Source organism: Staurois parvus, unplaced genomic scaffold, assembly GCF_062004578.1.
Source record: "Staurois parvus isolate SC_StPar_1 unplaced genomic scaffold, SC_StPar_1.0 ptg001885l, whole genome shotgun sequence".
Taxonomy (NCBI): Eukaryota; Metazoa; Chordata; class Amphibia; order Anura; family Ranidae; genus Staurois; species Staurois parvus.
Genome location: NW_028319681.1, coordinates 87,540 through 107,206, shown reverse-complemented (window position 1 = coordinate 107,206; position 19,667 = coordinate 87,540). Strand labels below are relative to the sequence as shown.

Sequence of the window (19,667 nt, the reverse complement as noted above, 5' to 3'; positions counted from 1 at the left end):
GAGGGGTGAGGGATGAGGGGGATCCCCCAGGTTACAGTGGAGGGATGAGGAGTGATGGTGATCCCTGAGGCTGTCAGTGAAGGATGGACATAGCACTGTGATGAGGACCACTCAGTGCCTGGACTGAGGTTGCCATGGAGGGACACCTGGCACTGTGTGAGGTGCTATGACAGGCATATTATGGGATGCCAGGAGGAGGAGGGGCATATTATGGGATGTCAGGCTCCCTAGAAGTTATTATGGGATGCCTGGTGATTATTATGGGATGTCAATCTCCCTCAGGTTATTATGGGATGCCTGGCTGTGGTGACTATTATGGGATGTCAGAGCTCCCTCAGCTTATTATGGGATGCCAGTGACTATTATGGGATGTCAGGGCTCCCTTCATGTTACTATGGGCTGTGTGTGAAGGGAGAGAAGAGACTATTATGGGATGCCAGACTCCCCGGGCTTATTATGGGATGTCTGAGGGGGAGGAGGGGGAAGGAGGAGGAGGAGGGTTGTTGTTATTATGGGATGGCAGGCTCCCTCGGCTTATTATGGGATGTCCGGCCGCCCATCTCTAGGGCAACTCGCTGGTTGCCGGGGTGACGGGGCGGAAGGAGGGAAGGGGCGGGGCCTCCACCATCACTGCCGGTGTACAGGAGGGAAGGAGCGGGAGTGGAGACCGAGCGCGCCGCCGGAGCCTGGACAGCCACACCGGCCGGAGGTGAGGGCAGGGCGGCCCGGGGGCCACTGAGAGAGGGAGAGTGGAGGCGGGAGGGTTAGGCCCGCGGGCCGCAGGGTGGACAGGGAGCCCAGGGCAGGAGGACAATGAGATATCTGTGTGTGAGAGACACTGAGAGGGAGGAGGACACACCGACCCGGGCCTGGAGAGGCCGCATCACCTCCCTGACAACTTCTACAGCCTGTCTATGGGGAGCACGTGATCCCTACTGTACTGGGACATACAATGTAACAGAATTCTCTACCACATGATACAATGTAACATTATACTGTACAATGTAACAGAGGGGGAGGGGGGAGATTGCCTCCAAATCTCATCAGGAGGACAACAATGGACAGAGTGGGCAACAGAATGTCCTGGGGGGTGTGGAGACCTCTGAGATTGGGAGGGGGTGGGGGGGTGTATATATAGTAGGTAGAGGTCCTATAGATAGAGGTAGGTTTGTGTCTGAGAGTCTATTTATAGAGTTCCTATATATTGGAAGTGATCTATAGATTGCTACATATAAGCTTTCCATCCGTATGATTGTACTGTGTGTGGATGGTGATCCTGGCCGTTCCCGGCACATTAGAGATCTCTCCGGTTATTTGCCATCTGGGGGTTAAATTGGGCAACTGCCAAAACTTTTTTTTTTTTTTTTTAATGGAGGGGAGCAAACTGAAGCCCCCAGACCTCCGTACAGATCCTGTAGATGGACGTGTTGTCAATTGTATTCGGAGGCTGAGCTCTAATCCGGACCTGGAAGCCTGGTTGTTGATGTTCCTGTAGACGACCTTTTATTGGGATGGTTTTGTTCGAGAGTTTGGAGGCTGGAAGTTTGTCCTTCTCTTAGACCAATGGGAAGGGTAGATGTGATCTGAGGATGGCTAGGAAGACCGAGTTTCTTGTAGCTGTATAGGAAGGCCCATGCTTCTTGTAGATGGGATCAGAAGATGGTGAGGAAGGCCATTCTTCTAGGTGACTAGGAAGACTGTCCTTCATAGATATATAGAAAGGCCACGTTCCTTGTAGATGTGATTGGCTTTCCTCTCCAATTTCCAATCATATCTACAAAGAACATGACCTTTCTATACATCTTGCTATCACTATGACGAGGACCATGGACATTCTGTACATCTATAAGGAACAAGGTCTACCTATCCATCTTCCAGGAGGTGCATGTCCTTCCTATACATCTATGAGGAACATGGTCTTCCTAGTCATTTTCAAGAAGAATGGAAGATGGAGAGGAAAGCCATTCTTCTAGATGACTAGAAAGACCATGTTCCTCATAGAAGTGATTGGTTTTCCTTTCCGTTTTCTAATCATATCTATGAGGAATATGGTCTTCCTAGTCATCTAAAAGAATGGCTTTCCTCTCCATCTCCCGTTCTTCTAAATGACTAGGAAGACCATGTTCCTCATAGATGTATAGGAAGGCCATGCTCCTTGTAGATGTAACTGGAAGATGGGTAGGTAGACCATGTTCCTTGTAGATGTATAGGAAGGCCATGCTCCTTGTAGATGTAACTGGAAGATGGGTAGGTAGACCATGTTCCTTGTAGATGTATAGGAAGGCCGCGCTTGTAGATGTAACTGGAAGATGGGTAGGTAGACCATGTTCCTTGTAGATGTATAGGAAGCCCATGCCCCTTGTAGATGTATAGGAAGCCCATGCCCCTTGTAGATGTATAGGAAGCCTATGCCCCTTGTAGATGTATAGGAAGCCCATGCTCCTTGTAGATGTATAGGAAGCCCATGCTCCTTGTAGATGTATAGGAAGCCCATGCTCCTTGTAGATGTATAGGAAGCCCATGCTCCTTGTAGATGTATAGGAAGCCCATGCTCCTTGTAGATGTATAGGAAGCCCATGCTCCTTGTAGATGTATAGGAAGCCCATGCTCCTTGTAGATGTATAGGAAGCCCATGCTCCTTGTAGATGTATAGGAAGCCCATGCTCCTTGTAGATGTATAGGAAGCCCATGCTCCTTGTAGATGTAACTGGAAGATGGGTAGGTAGACCATGTTCCTTGTAGATGTATAGGAAGGCCATGCTCTTTGTAGATGTAACTGGAAGATGGGTAGGTAGACCATGTTCCTCGTAGATGTATAGGAAGGCCGCGCTTGTAGATGTAACTGGAAGATGGGTAGGTAGACCATGTTCCTCGTAGATGTATAGGAAGGCCGCGCTTGTAGATGTAACTGGAAGATGGGTAGGTAGACCATGTTCCTCGTAGATGTATAGGAAGGCCGCGCTTGTAGATGTAACTGGAAGATGGGTAGGTAGACCATGTTCCTCGTAGATGTATAGGAAGGCCGCACTTGTAAATGTAACTGGAAGATGGGTAGGTAGACCATGTTCCTCGTAGATGTATAGGAAGGCCGCGCTTGTAAATGTAACTGGAAGATGGGTAGGTAGACCATGTTCCTTGTAGATGTATAGGAAGTCTGTGGTCCTTGTGATAGGAAGATGTATAGGAAGGCCATGTTCCTTGTAGATGGGATTGGAAGTTGGATGGGTAGACCATGTTCCTCATAGATGTATAGGAAGACCGTGATCCTAGCAGTTGTGATTGGAAGATGGATAGGAAAGCCGTTCTCCTTCTAGATGGCAAGGAGAACCATTCTCCTTGTAGACCATTAGCATACCCATACTTCTAGAGGCACAGGAAAGCCAAGCTTCTTTTACACCGATAGGAAATCCTGCTTCTTGTAGACCAATAAGTCTCTTCTCCTTCTAGACGTACAGGACAGCCACACTCCTTTTTAGACTAATAGGAGGTCTTTGCTCTTAGATGGGTAGAAAGGCCATGCTCCTTCTAGATGTACAGGAAGCTCTACTCCTTTTTAGACTGATATGCTATCCTTCCAGGTGTACAGGAAGACTATGCTCCATTTAGATAGCATGGATATGCTTTTAGATGGTTTCGAAGGCCTTGCTTCTTGTGGACCAATAGGAAGGTCATCCTTCATATCGACCGATAGGCTATGCTTTTGGATGAATAGAAGGACCATGCTACTTCTAGATGTACAGGAAGGCTTGAAGACCATGCTCCTTTTAGAACTGTAGGAAGACCAAGCTCCTTTAGAACTATAGGAAGACCATGCTCCTTTTAGAACTATAGGAAGACCAAGCTCCTTTAGAACTATAGGAAGACCATGCTCCTTTAGAACTGTAGGAAGACCATGCTCCTTTTAGAACTGTAGGAAGACCATGCTCCTTTTAGAACTGTAGGAAGACCATGCTCCTTTTAGAACTGTAGGAAGACCATGCTCCTTTTAGAACTGTAGGAAGACCATGCTCCTTTTAGAACTGTAGGAAGACCATGCTCCTTTTAGAACTGTAGGAAGACCATGCTCCTTTTAGAACTGTAGGAAGACCATGCTCCTTTTAGAACTGTAGGAAGACCATGCTCCTTTTAGAACTGTAGGAAGACCATGCTCCTTTTAGAACTGTAGGAAGACCATGCTCCTTTTAGATGGATAGGAAGGCTATGCTTCTATATGTGCAGGAAGGCCATTCTCTTTTTAGACCGATAGTAATGCCATTCTGCTCCTAAATGGATAGGAAGGCTATGTTTCTATGTGTACAGGAAGACCGTGCTCTTTTTGGATGGATACGAAGGCTGTGCTCCTTTTTAGATGCATAGGAATAAGGAATTCTATTCTTCTTGATGTATAGAAAGGCCTTGCTCCTTCTAGACTGATGGGAAGACCATGCTTGGGGCACTGAGCCCTCCCATTGTATGGCCTGGTCATGGCTTTCACCACAACTCCCAGCTGGCCTATCACATCAGACCTGAGCTGCGATGGCCTGACAAAGGGCTCCGGAAGCTGCAGTTCACGGACTGGCCCCTAGGAGCAGTGTTTATATCCTCGGCAGTGGCACGAATGTGAACTTTAGCCTTCGCATCTAAGCTGCTACTGACATCAGGGTACATTGTTCGTCGTTCGCAGCTTTGTATAAAGCTATGGCGTTTCTTGCAGCTTGAAGTCTTCTGACTTGGTGGTGGTGTTAGAGAAGGTGACCGGGGGGGGGGGATGGAGAAATTGATCCAAAGGGGTACGGTGGCCACGCACATGATCAATGTGATCATTCGAACGATGCAGCTAAAAGGATTGATTTGTATAAGAATCATAAGATCCTTCAATAGAACAACTTGGCGAGCTTTCAATAGATTTTAAAGATGGCAAAGCCGATTGGCCGTGGCAGGATTTTATGGCCTTCTTTCTGATGGATCAGAAGAATATCTGCATGTTTTCTGACAATTCATCATAATACAGATTGATTCAACGATCCTTTTTTTTTTTTTTTTTTTTTTGTTTCTGATCATCTTTGTAATCGACGCTGTTTCTGATCATATTTTTGCAAGGGATACTACGTGTTCTTGAGCAATCGTTGATCTGTGTGTTGCATCGTTTGATATTTCATTCCATGATCCATCGCTCATACATCTATTGATACGTGTATGGCCACCCATTCTCTGAACGCGCCCCAGTCAACATCTTCAATGTTTTACCCCCAACTTGGGACCTTTTTGTTCCTTTTGCAAAGTGATAGGGTTGTCCTCCTTTCTGGTTGATGGGAGATGTTGTGGGAATCGGAGGCCTGTAGATCCCTGGTGCCCAGCCTGCGGCCCGAGGGCGATTTGCAGCCCTCGGACCTCAACAGTCTGCAGTGAGAACATTGATTAGGGTAATGGCATTGATCTCTACCAGCCTCGTGTAACGTGTTTCCAGTTCTGTAACGTCTTCTGCAGCATATTCCCAGCCAGCAATGTATCCTGTCCACACTCTCTGACCCTCATTTCCTCTATTAGGTCTGCAGTCTCTGACCGTCCTCCCAAGCATTACATATATTGAACATTGTGTGGCCCTTTGGTGATGTAAGGGGGTGCTTATGAGGCCCTTTTAGCTCATGTGTTGGGCAGCACAGTGGCTAAATGGTTAGCACTTCCGCCTGGCAGTACTAGGGCCGTTGGTTCTAATCCCAGCCACGGCACCACCTGCATGTTCTCCCTGTGCCTGCGTGGGTTTCCTCCGGGTACTCCGGTTTCATCCCACGCTCCAAAGACATGCTGGTAGGTGAATTGGCTCCTATCTAAATTGTCCCTAGTATGTGTATGTATGAATGTGAGTTAGGGACCTTAGATTGTACGCCCCTTGAGGGTTAGGGACCTTAGATTGTACGCCCCTTGAGGGTTAGGGACCTTAGATTGTACGCCCCTTGAGGGTTAGGGACCTTAGATTGTACGCCCCTTGAGGGTTAGGGACCTTAGATTGTACGCCCCTTGAGGGTTAGGGACCTTAGATTGTACGCCCCTTGAGGGTTAGGGACTGATGTGAATGTACAATATATATGTAAAGTGCTGCGTAAATGGACGGCGCTATAGAAGTACCTGAAATAAATAATAAATATGTTGACAACCACTGCTGTAGGTGCTTTCCAGGTATTCGGGATCTTCTGACTGTGCAGTAGCGTAGCAAAGTTAAAAAAATAAATAAAAGTGTAAGGGGTTTTTTATGTTTTTGTTTTTTTATTTTTTTTTGTTGTTTTGCATTTTCACTACTTGCCTTGATGGGGGTGGGGGCGACACATTTTAAAGGTGAATTTCAGGTACGGCAATTTTTGCATAGACATCAGGCCTGGACCATTGTAGCTGTGGAGGAGATTTACTAAAACTGGAGCTCTCATGGGAGCCAATTGGCTTCTAATGCCGGCCATACATGGGTCGAAATTCAACTTTTTTTTCTTTTTTTTTTTGTCCTAAGAATCATCGGCCAATTTTCGCTCTGTTAGTAGGTCAATGGCACCGGACAATTTTTGTGGTCCCTCCCCTTTTCGGTGATCGGGCATGTTGGACAATTCTTGAAAAACAACTGGTTTTCGACTCGATGGTCAAATCATACGATCGTTTTTCCGAAAAGAATATGCGCATGAGCCGTAACCTGGAAGGAACAGAAGTTTCGCCTGTTATATGGGGTGAACTTTATGACTCGGTCGGCTGATTTTCGAAATCATTGATGGCACCGCCGGATTACCGAGCGAAATCCATGATGGCACCGCCGGATTACCGAGCGATATCCGTGATGGCACCGCCAGATTACCGAGCGTAATCCATGATGGCACCGCCGGATTACCGAGCGATATCCGTGATGGCACCGCCGGATTACCGAGCGATATCCGTGATGGCACCGCCGGATTACCGAGCGATATCCGTGATGGCACCGCCGGATTACCGAGCGATATCCGTGATGGCACCGCCGGATTACCGAGCGATATCCGTGATGGCACCGCCGGATTACCGAGCGATATCCGTGATGGCACCGCCGGATTACCGAGCGATATCCGTGATGGCACCGCCGGATTACCGAGCGATATCCGTGATGGCACCGCCGGATTACCGAGCGATATCCGTGATGGCACCGCCGGATTACCGAGCGATATCCGTGATGGCACCGCCGGATTACCGAGCGATATCCGTGATGGCACCGCCGGATTACCGAGCGATATCCGTGATGGCACCGCCGGATTACCGAGCGATATCCGTGATGGCACCGCCGGATTACCGAGCGATATCCGTGATGGCACCGCCGGATTACCGAGCGATATCCGTGATGGCACCGCCGGATTACCGAGCGATATCCGTGATGGCACCGCCGGATTACCGAGCGATATCCGTGATGGCACCGCCGGATTACCGAGCGATATCCGTGATGGCACCGCCGGATTACCGAGCGTAATCCGTGATGGCACCGCCGGATTACCGAGCGTAATCCGTGATGGCACCGCCGGATTACCGAGCGTAATCCGTGATGGCACCGCCGGATTACCGAGCGTAATCCGTGATGGCACCGCCGGATTACCGAGCGACGTTTTCGGATGAAAAATCTTTCGGAATTTGACCCATGTATGGCCTGTATAACTTCAGCTTGACCAATGAAGCTTTGACAATACAACCTTGAATCTGATTGGTTTCTGTGCAGAGCTGCACCAAATTTTGCACGCTCCAGTTTTAGTAAATAACCCCCTATATGCCGTAGATGTGGAAGCTGGAAATCGATGTTGTAGTTACTGCTGCGAATGATTGCTGCTTGTTTCCTGGTCCTGTGCTGCTGCATTGTGAGCACAGGGGGATGCACGCTCGGCACGGGCACCATTTTTCCCAATGTAGAGGTGGAGATCATGTCGCCTTCTTGCCACTGCAGTTTGCCATCCAGTCCGAATGCTCTGCGTTCATAGAGACGAATGCAAAGTGTTCTTTGAATGCGCTTGTGCCAGACAAATGAACGACCTCCTGCGTTCACTAAGCAGCTGGGTAGCCGCTCGGCATGGGGCTCGGAAACGGCAATCACTATAGTAGTGATCTGTGTATGGCTAGATTTCGGCTAGTCATAGCTTGTGCATTTTTCTTTGGTGGAAAGAAAATCGCTCTATTCGCCCATCAACACTGAGTGTGTTGATGGGGGGGGGAATCCTTCCCACAGCGCTATTGTGGAGCCTTCCCTGCCAGCAGAACACAATGATCACTGCTGGTGGCTATAGCTGCCAGCAGTGGTTCCATGAAAACAATCGCAGGCTGGTTGTACTGAAGTCCGGTTCATGGATCAACGTCCGTACAACCAGCCTGCCCACAGATGGACCGAATCTTGGATTGTCCTTTCTGAACCAACCCAGAGATTCGATCCACGTATGGCCGGCTGAACTCTTCCGGTCTGTGTAGAATGACTTCTCTTTCTGAAACCAGCACTGAGCGTTCCCAGCAATGGAGGAACACATGGAAAACGCCAGCTTTTGGCATGGAGTCTGATGAGCAATCTCTCTGCCTACAGGGCTGGACAAATGTCAGGAGGGAAGAGAAATGCAGTTGGTGCGTTCTCTAGTCGGTGAAAGCATATCCATCCATCCATCCATCCGTGCTCCTGAACCTTGGATCGGAGCAATCACCTGATCTTCATTAATGCGCTCGCAGCTGTCATGCGTTCGGGCCTCCTGATGTATGCGTTGGGTATCCAAGATTTGTGTGTTTTTTTTTTTTTTTGTTTTTTTTTTGTTTTTTTTTTGTTTTTTTTTTTTCTAGTAAAGGAATTGAAAGAGCAAATCAACACAACTGCTACTGCCAGATGATCTGTAGTAGGGTTCCATCACACTGGTGGTTGAGGGGTGGTAAAGCCCTGTGGGTGAGCTGCGTTTTTACAACTCTTTTTTGGCCAGACAGGCAGTGGCCGGGTTTGTACACATGCTGTGGCAGGAATTGTGCCTTTTTTGATTCTTTTAGTGCCTTCCTAGCGCAGCCCATTAACTTGAACGAGGCTGCTATGTAAGCACCCCACAACCACCAGCAATGCATGTGGTTGCAGCGCGACGATGCAGGGATCAGGGGGTTAAGCCCTGGTTCACATGTGCGGTACATCGCATGTGATTTGCACAGGAACTGCACAGCATTGCATGCGATTTGTGTGAGGTGTTATTGGAGCCATACCTTTTTGTATGGCGCTAATTGCACAGCACCCGCACCAAAAAGGTGCAGGACCCCCCCCCCCCCCCCCCCTTTTTTTTTTTTTTTTTGTCTGCACTAGAATCAGATCTCATGGGTAGTCACACCTATGCACATTGCACTGCGTGTTGCGGACTGGTTTCAGGGTGTTGTTAACATACACACCTGCATCGGTTCGCATCAATGGGGTGCAATTCTGATGCGGTGCAGAATTCGCACATGAAAAACTGCGAGTTCCGGACCTCATCAGTATGAAGCCGGGCTAAAGCAGGCATTGAGGAAGAGATATACGTGTAAATGAGCCGGTAGGCATTCCTACCACATGCATTTGCAGTAGTGGCAAGAATCTGTAGCATACGTTAGTGGTTCTAAAGGCAAAAAGGTTTTTAACCATAAAGTAGAGCTATATTTTTTCTTTTTTTTTTTTTTGCGAGGGTTATAACCCCTGTGAGATTTTTTTTTCACCATCTGTGTCCCCATTGGGGAGATTTCTGCTAATTTCCTGTCCCATTGGGGAGATTTTTGCTAATTACCTGTCCCATTGGGGAGATGTCCGCTCATTTCCTGTCCCGTTGGGGAGATGTCCGCTCATTTCCTGTTCCATAGCCAAACAGGAAGCGAGAGGAAATCCCTCCAAATGAAGAGAATTCCTTGGGGACCTCCAGGTCCTCATAACTAGTGTCCCCACTGGAAGATTTCCACTCTTGCTTTTCTGGGGACAACCCAAAATTTTCTTTTACTTTCACTGATAATGGTAAACGGGACAAACGGAGAGGGCGAATATCCCTAACAACAATAAAAACCTGTCAGCGATTCTAATCCCTCTTCACTCTTTCCAAACCTAAAAAAAAAAGTTTTGCCTTTTTAGATACACTTTAATGCATTCTCAAAAGTTGCTACCCCCGCCACCCAGCGTCACCCCCTTCAAACACCTGAGCCCAATCTCGATCCAGCTCTGACCATCTGCAGCAGCTTTTCTCCATTGTCTCCTGCTGCTGTCAGTCAAATCTTGTCTGGAGGGGGCGGGCCAAGCCAGGCTGTGCTCAATCTATAGAATCGCATAGCCTGGCTTGGGGTTGAGCCCACTCAACCGCCCCCATAGCAGGCGGCTTTCTGTGGCCGCCAGGGGCGGACTAAACAACTCGTGGGGCCCCCGGGCAATTGGGGATCATGGGGCCCCTGTGTCCTTGCCCAAACGCAAAAAAGCATATGAAAAAAGGTACCAGGGGCATCTCAAGGGGCTCCCCACTGACCCCGGGCCCTCGGGCAGTGCCGAGTTTCCAAATGGTCAGTCCGACCCTGGGGTGGGCACTTGGATAAGAGGAAGAGCCGGGATCGCCGACCTGAGGAGGAGAGGATCGGGGCCGCTCTGTGCAAAACCATTACACAGGGCAGGTAAGTATAACATGTTTGATTTTTCTCAAAATAACACTTTTTGGGTAATGAGTGAGAGGCTACACGCAGTGCAATATTTATTTTATTTATTTCAGGTACTTGTATAGAGCTGTCAATTTGTGCAGCACTTTACATATATATTGTACATTCACATCAGTCCCCGCCCCCGAGGAGCGTACAATCTAAGGTCCCTAACTCACATTCATACATACACATACTAGGGCCAATTTAGACAGGAGCCAATGAACCTACCAGCATGTCTTTGGAGTGTGGGAGGAAACTGGAGTACCCGGAGGAAACGCGCGCAGGCACAGGGAGAACATGTGAACTCCAGGCAGGTGGTTCCATGGTTGGGATTTGAACCAACGACCCGAGTACTGCCAGGCAGAAGTGCTAACCACTTAGCCCCTGTGCTGCCCATCTTTCTTTTTGCGCCTTTGATAAGTTGTCTCTGGCTTTTCCTGTGTCTTGTGTGTTTTAACTCCCAATATCATTTAATTGCAGCCACCTCTCCTGTGACAGACGGTGACCTCTCCAGCATTCCCCGGATCGCAGTCTCTGCTTTGTGGTGTCATTTGTTCTTTCAAGAATGGCTTCTGGACTGGACCCTTCCTCTCCGGGCAGTGATGGTGAAATTGAAGTCATGCTGAACAGTGGCCTTCACCAAGGTAGGGTCTTTTGATTGGATGCGCGCTAATAATCCTTCAAATAAAACGCCAACGTTGTTCTTCCGATTTGTTTCAGGACTGCTGATGAGTTTGTTGTTATAGCGCCATATATATATATATATATATATTAGTGCCAACAGTTTATGCAGCACTTTACAATATAAAGGAAGACAATACAGTTACAATACAATAAAATACAAGAAGATTAAGAGGGAGCTGATCAGAAGAGCTTACAATCTAATGTTCTAAGATATGCTTTGTTTCATTCCAAAATAATCTTTCAGAAATATTTGAGCTTTAAGTGCTGATGGACTGATCAGCTTGGTTTGTTTTAGTTTGACTTTAAAGCCCAACTCCGGCATTTAAAAAAACAAAAAACAAAAACCACCCCTTTGCAGTGGGACTCCAGGTTTTGCTTTTGTAAATTCCCGAAGTGTGGCTTTGTTTTCAGATTACATGTTCATTGGGGTTTTTTTATTTTTTTTCTCCCTAAACATGTATTCCCTCCTTGTCATTGGTTGAGGCATGGTGGTGTGCAGTTTAGGGGTTTAAAATGGGCAGAGATATGATGCCTCCTCACTTCCTGTCACCAGTTTGGATTACTCTTCAGAAGGCACCACATATTTGAACAAGGTCTTCATCAGCCCTTTTTTTTATTATTATTATTATTATTATACAGGATTTATGGCACCAACAGTTTGCTCAGCACTTTACAATATAACGGGAGCCAATACAGCAACAATACAGTTCAATACAAGAGGGTTAGGAGGGCCTGATCCTGGGAGCTTACTATCTATTTTCTCTCTAAACTCTGTGCTGATGGATCAGGCCCCCCCCCCACCCCCAAACTGCTGTTTTAAAAAACAGGATTAACCTGAGATAACGAAATACTTTGGTGGTTTACCCTGTTCCAGAAGCTTAGATAATCAGCCATGACGACAGGCAGCAGACAGGTCAGCCTCCATGGGAACCTTTACAGACCAATGATCTTGCTTTGGACAGGGAAAGAATACAAGTAAATAACCGCAAGGTTTTGCCTGTCCATTTTGACCACTTTCCGTCCGGCCCATGTACATAAACTGCTGGACGGGAGCAGTGCAGGCGCAGGTTGCTGTTCATAAACGGTGCCCGCATTTTCAACCTGTGCGCGCTCCCCGGGAGCGCGCGGCACCGCGATCCGGTGCCCCCTGTCTCCAGAGGAACACCGATCGCTGTACGGTACCTCTGTGTGAGGTCCTGATCATGTGATCACTGATTGGCCAATCAGTGATCACATGAATAGTAGTAAGCAAGATGTCAGAAGTGCTTACTACTAGTGAAATCTGTAAATGATCACAGAGATCACATGGTACAGGGCTATTCGCAACAGCCTTGTACCATGTGACAAGCTGTGACCAATCGCAGCTCTCACAGTATTTTCAATGGCTGCAGGAATGCAGTCGGAGAGAAGGAGAAATGATTGCTTTTACACCCATAAAGGCTGTAAAAGCAATCGGTGTAAAAAAAAAAAATAATAATTCACCCCTCCCACAAGTAGCGCAGTGTCACTATGGTGACACTGTACTGCTAGTGACAGTATGTGAAAACCTAAATAATAAAAGATAAAGTAAAAATAATTTCTGAAATTTAAATTTTTGGTTATAAACTAATTTGGCTTTTTTTTTATGTACTAAAAAGATAAATACATTTTGGCCAAGATTTATGAAAGATTATTTATTTGCAAAATTTTATAAAACTTTTTTTTCTTTTAAAATCTTTGGACTTTTTCATTTTATATAGCAAAAAAAAAAAAATAATCCCAGAGGTGAATAAATACCACCAAAATAAAGTTTTTTATCTGTCTCAAAAAAAATTCATATGGGTACAGTGTTGCATGACCGCGCAGTTGTCATTCAAAGTGTGATAGCGCTGAAAATTGGCCTGGACAGGAAGGGGGGTGCAAGTGTCCGGCCTGGACAGGAAGGGGGGTGCAAGTGTCCGGCCTGGACAGGAAGGGGGGTGCAAGTGTCCGGCCTGGACAGGAAGGGGGGTGCAAGTGTCCGGCCTGGACAGGAAGGGGGGTGCAGGTGTCCGGCCTGGACAGGAAGGGGGGTGCAGGTGTCCGGCCTGGACAGGAAGGGGGGTGCAGGTGTCCGGCCTGGACAGGAAGGGGGGTGCAGGTGTCCGGCCTGGACAGGAAGGGGGGTGCAGGTGTCCGGCCTGGACAGGAAGGGGGGTGCAGGTGTCCGGCCTGGACAGGAAGGGGGGTGCAGGTGTCCGGCCTGGACAGGAAGGGGGGTGCAGGTGTCCGGCCTGGACAGGAAGGGGGGTGCAGGTGTCCGGCCTGGACAGGAAGGGGGGTGCAGGTGTCCGGCCTGGACAGGAAGGGGGGTGCAGGTGTCCGGCCTGGACAGGAAGGGGGGTGCAGGTGTCCGGCCTGGACAGGAAGGGGGGTGCAGGTGTCCGGCCTGGACAGGAAGGGGGGTGCAGGTGTCCGGCCTGGACAGGAAGGGGGGTGCAAGTGTCCGGCCTGGACAGGAAGGGGGGTGCAGGTGTCCGGCCTGGACAGGAAGGGGGGTGCAGGTGTCCGGCCTGGACAGGAAGGGGGGTGCAGGTGTCCGGCCTGGACAGGAAGGGGGGTGCAGGTGTCCGGCCTGGACAGGAAGGGGGGTGAAGGTGTCTGCCCTGGAATTAAAGGGCATCTCCATGATTTGTACGTCATGTTGAGGAAAGGAGTTTAGGGTCCTATTTCAGTGACTTGCTGGACCTGCAAAGCACTTTTGGCCTCGGGTCCCATAAGCCTGCCTGCCTGGGACCTTCTACCTCTGGGTCAGGACACGGATTCCCCGCCGTACTGATCACTTCATTGTACATGGAGGTTCAGGCTGGGCAGAGAATGAGGAAGGATGGCACTGAAGTCGTGTTTTGGAGGACAATGTTACCATTTCCATGAGCTGCTTCCTTTGTACTATTATCTGCTCTCTATGCAGCATCTGACCATAAGCAAATTTAGCCTTGTCACATGACACTCGCTGATCACCGGCCCCAGCATTGATGCGTTTGGTGGTTTGGCTCCTGCCACAATGCAGCATACTTTCGCTAAGGTCAAGCAACATGATCCTGCAGATATACTTCTCCTTTTACGTTCTCTGCCGGTAAAGCTTGCCCACCCTCTGTAGGCTTTTTCCATTTTAACAAATACACATTTGAATATTACAGATTTCATTTTGTTGGCCCGATACCGTTGACTCGCTCACAAGTGCAGCAAGGATTGCTCCTCCGAACAGCGATCCACACTCTGGTTGCTTTTTATAGGCTTTTGGCAAGCGGTGAGGCGATGTCTCCTCCTCATCACCTGATTTAACCCTGTAATTGCCATACTACCGCTGCACAATTGCATGCATTGCACATGGCTGCAGTTCAGTTGCAGCGTGGCCCCATAGAACCTCATGTTTGGCAGCACTGCCAACCAAAAGCAACATGCTGTGTTTTTTTTTTTTTTTAAGTTTTGATGTAGCATGTGTACTGCCATGGGCGGCTGTGTGTTAGTGGTCAGGCGCGTATTCAGGGGGTGGTAAAACCATTGCTCAACTGTCTGTTTTACTGCTACCAACAACATTGCAGCTGACCAGTCCCTATGTAATAATGGAGGAGGTAACCCAAATCAGGGGCAGCAACTCAGGGTGACAACAGACTGCTCCCTGAGATCTAGTGGAGTGGTTGAGTGTTGTCACCTTAGGACAGCAAGTACTTTACAGCAGGGTCACTTGGTGAAAACAAAGACGCCAATAGAATAGGGGGGAGAAATAAATAAATTAAATAATTCTAATAACTATATATATTTTTTATATTATTATAGAATATATATTTTTATTATGTATTTTATTATTTATATTGTATATATTAAATAAAATATAGAAATATATTTTATTATTATTTAAATATATTTAAATATATATATATATATATATATATATATATATATATATATATATATATATATATATATATATATATATAAAATTTTCTTTTTCTTTTCTTTTTTTTTTTTTTGTTATATGCAGTATATTACTTTTTAGTTTAGATGTGCATTTAAATACAAGACCTTGCTGTTGTGAAAGGCTTGTCCCATGAGGATGCTGTGGGTGGAAAGGTGTTCTGTACATGTGAGGGTTCATGTGACATCTTCTCAGCTGGATGCATCTCATTACTAGGAAGAGATGATGGTTCGTGATGATGAATCCTCAAAGATGGCGCTGGCTCAGTGGGGAGTATTTCAGTAAAACCATTACTAGTTCACTGCGGATTCATTCCAGTACGTTGCTATAAATGTCAGCGGTCACTAATCCTAATAATTTAAAAAGATCCCCAGCCCAGGCCTCCTTTTTAAAGAGGTGCCTTACTGAAACACACTGTAGGTTGTCACTCCCGGCTTCTTATCATGCTAGTTCCCTGGCCATCATACTAATTTGCTGAGACTGTGACCCAAAGAAAGTATGTATGTCGGGTGTTCGATGTTCCTGATCTGGTCAGTGACCCAGGCTCCTGGCGGCATCATCATAAGGGGGTCACAATGGCACCTTCAACTGGAGGCATGTTCTAGTAATGGGCAGCACAAGGGCCAGCTGCTCTAGAACCGGCTCTTCTTCCAGGGGGTCGGGAAGACTACAGCTCTTGCACTAGGTTGGGGTTGTTGAAGCTTTCTCTTGTAATGTTCCTATATTATCGGCTCTCTTGTAGTGTTCCTATATTATCGGCTCTCTTGTAGTGTTCCTATATTATCGGCTCTCTTGTAGTGTTCCTATATTATCGGCTCTCTTGTAGTGTTCCTATATTATCGGCTCTCTTGTAGTGTTCCTATATTATCGGCTCTCTTGTAGTGTTCCTATATTATCGGCTCTCTTGTAGTGTTCCTATATTATCGGCTCTCTTGTAGTGTTCCTATATTATCGGCTCTCTTGTAGTGTTCCTATATTATCGGCTCTCTTGTAGTGTTCCTATATTATCGGCTCTCTTGTAGTGTTCCTGTATTCGATGCATCTTTGATAGTGAATAGTAAACCAGTTGGGAAAAGAAAGTAGGCAGCCATCTTTAAAACCATTGGTATGTAGGTGGTAGTTTGAACCTGTGCTGGAGACCTGTGTAGTAAAGAAAAAGCCCATGTGGGGCTAGTTGTGTTTTTTTTTTTTTTTTTTTTTTTTTTTTTAATGGATCTACACCAGTTGTCAACTTGCATGGTTATGGGGGGGGGGGTCTCAATTGTGGCCCCTAATGTCTCTCCTTAGGGCCACATATTTAATGCTACAGAAAACTGTCAGACTGAGGATTTACTTGAGGAAATGGTCAGAGATTGTTCTACAGGAGCGGTTGGAGACATGCTATCGGAGACCGTCAGACTTGGGACATGTTGTATTATACCACTAGACTTTACTACTGTACCGACCCAGCCTGCGCTTGGGTACTTCCATTATAATACCGCTTCCCTGTCCGAACACCGACCACAGACACCACAGATTTTAAGTAAGCCAGAAAGTAGACTAGTTTATTTGAGCACAGATACAAGATATATACACTTAGGGGACAATCCCCCCTCCCTGCATAATGACACAGGGCAGGGCAATCTACATTTAGTAACAAGAGACACACAGGTATTTAAACTTCACTCCAGCAGACATTCCCATCAGGAGGGAGGGCTGCTGGCGACCCACCACCACCAAGCTAATACACATAAACACATACATCCCATAATAGTTTGCTCCCAAGCAAGACAAACAATAGAACAATGGGATGCATCCATATGACACCAAACAATCCACAACCCCCACCCCATCTATTTCCTAGACATGGCTACACAATATTAGGACAGATCACCCTGTACCCCTAACAGGCACAGGGTGACTTACACATAAGAGGGATATGGGGAGCTAAGACAGGGGTCTCCCCCCTACTTCTCCATGGGCTCCCCACCCAAAGTGACTCCTGTCACAACTACTATTAACGGATCATTGAAAAATCAATGCTCCCTCTACTGCTGGGAGCTAGGGGCCACAGGTTGAGCATTAAGGATCTACACTCTTTAACTCCCCCCACCCCCACTCTCTTTTATTTATTTTTTCTGTATTGGTCTTGTTGGCCTTTGTCTCATAAAGAAGGTGTTGTGTAACTCAACCATTAAGGCTCCACGCACACGGGGCGTTTGGAAAACACGTCTGAACGATGGAAACTGACTGCTGGAAAACGTAGGTTAAAAAAGTCTGTTTAGCTGTGTTTGCATACCGCGTTTATGTGCGTTTACAAGTGTTTGGCGTTTGAAACGTTGATAATTACTCCTGAACGCAAGTTTGGTGCGTTAAAAAAAAAAAAACGACTGTAAACTCTACTGCCTGTAAATGACGATGTGTACATGGACACATAGAGAGAGTTTGGGGGCTGCTGAAAAAAACGCAGAAAAGCTCCTGAATGTCAGTTTATCAGCTGCAGTGTACATGAGCCCTAAGTTGTCACCAGAACAAAGGTGTGGGAAATGTTGGCGGTCACCTGTACTTGTGACCGCTGTGTGTGGGTACACTCACGCTGGGTGTGGATGAGTAGATCAATGCCCCAGTTTGATTGGCCCCACTTCCCCAACTGGTCTGTAACTACACTGTGCTTTAAAGTGGTAGTAAACCATCGAGGGGGGTAATTTTGGGTCCCCTTTAGGTTTCAGCCATAATACTAGTACGCACCCCATACTTGCACATTGATAGTTGCCTACACAAAGTGCCCCGCAGCGCTGTCGCGCTTGCCTCGCAGCGCCTCCATCTTCCCCCAGTCTTCCTTCTAGGTTTACGGGCTGCGGCCATCTATCTGAATGGCCAGGGCTGCTATGACCTCACTTTCACGTCTGTGTGCAGGAGCTCTGCGCGACGCTCTGCATTCAGCGGCATACTGTGTGCCCTGTATGCAGAGCATCGCTGCGCGGGCGATGTCGTCGGCTATTGCTGATGTGAATATCTCCTAAACGGTGCACATTTCGGAGATATTCATTGGACTTGCGGGTGAGCCTGATTGTAAGCTTACCATAGGTCAGGGGTGGGCAACTATGGCCCTCCAGCTGTTGGTGAACTACAAGTCCCATCATGCCTCTGCCTTTGGGAGCCATGCTTGTAACTGTCAGTTTTGCAATGCATCATGGGACATGTAGTTCTACAACAGCTGGAGGGCTACAGTTGCCCACCCCTGCCATAGGTAAAAGGTAAAATAGGGACTTGACTACTGCTTTAAAAAATGTTCTTGGTGCTTTGTGGGGAGTTCTGTGCTTGGGCCCGGTCCGGAGCACTCATTCTACACACAGAACCTGAACCAAGAGGGTGAGCTGTGCCAGGCTGTGGTTATGGGTCTACTCCACACCTGGGCCGGTTTAACTGAACCATCCCCTGAGCTTGTCAACCCCGTTCCCCCTCTTCCCCGCTGGTTTATTAGGAGACCCACCAATCTGTTCCACCAACTTCATGGAGAGAACCGTGCTGTGGCACAGCGTGCGCTCGCACTGCGGCAAGCCATACCGGCTCCTAATGAGCTGCGCCCAGGGCTACCTGTCCTTAGTGGTCCTGGGTGCAGGTTGATTCACCAGGCTCAGTTTGGAGCACTACACAAACAAGCCAGCCCAAGGGGCTGTACCGGGGCCAAGTGGTAGCGTGAGTGCGCCCTAAAAGTATTTCCTGTTGCAACCCGGGGGGCAGAAAGTGATGAATCTCTTTATTGGGACAATGATGACAAAATATACTAAGATAGGGGCTCCACCATGCCACGCTGTTGATCATGTGGGGGGAAAAAAGTGTAACCCAAACTTTACCAGGCATTTCTTTGAAAAAAAATAAACAAACAAAATTTGGCAGCTTACGTTGCGGAGCTGACTATAGAAGAACATGGAGGGTTGAGGTTTCAAGGTTTTGCAAGCCTCGCCCTTCAAGGTAATTTGTTGGTATTGAATTATGGGAGCGGCCATTCCTCACATGTACTTAAGGCCTTGTGCACACGGCGGGACTACAGCATGCACCTGTGTGAAGGCTGCACTTACCTGCATGGGGGATGCATATAGGTGTTGCTGGCAGGCCCATTTGTGTCAGTTGGGATGCAGCAGCTACATGGACACGGTCATTGCACCCAAGTTGACATCCATGCAGATACACAGCCCTGAATGCACACTGCTGTGTTTTTTGTTTTGTTTTTGTTTGGGCCCTGCACATTAACTCAGATGTCAGGTTACATAGTTAGTCTGGCTGAAAAAAGACAAAAGTCCATCCAGTTCAACCATAGAGGGGGGAAAAAAAAAAAAGTTGTAGTCCTATACCCACAGTTGATCCAGAGGAAGGCAAAAAAAAAAAAAAGTTGGGAGCTGCAGCTGTGTCCTTGTATCCGCTGCCAATCCAAGTAAAAGAA

General features: G+C 47.4%; 1 protein-coding gene across 4 annotated transcripts in view; it reads left to right on the top strand.

Annotated features, from left to right (window-relative positions):
* Positions 1–588: 588 nt before the first annotated feature.
* Positions 589–19,667, top strand: part of CHD4 (chromodomain helicase DNA binding protein 4) — an 84,675-nt gene continuing 65,596 nt past the window's right edge. For all 4 annotated transcript variants that reach the window (XM_089664331.1, XM_089664329.1, XM_089664330.1 and 1 more), the window contains exons 1-2: positions 589–709; positions 11,104–11,267. In XM_089664331.1, coding sequence (XP_089520457.1) covers positions 11,189–11,267 — 79 coding nt within the window. In that variant the 5' untranslated portion in view covers positions 589–709; positions 11,104–11,188. The remainder of the gene's footprint in view (positions 710–11,103; positions 11,268–19,667) is intronic.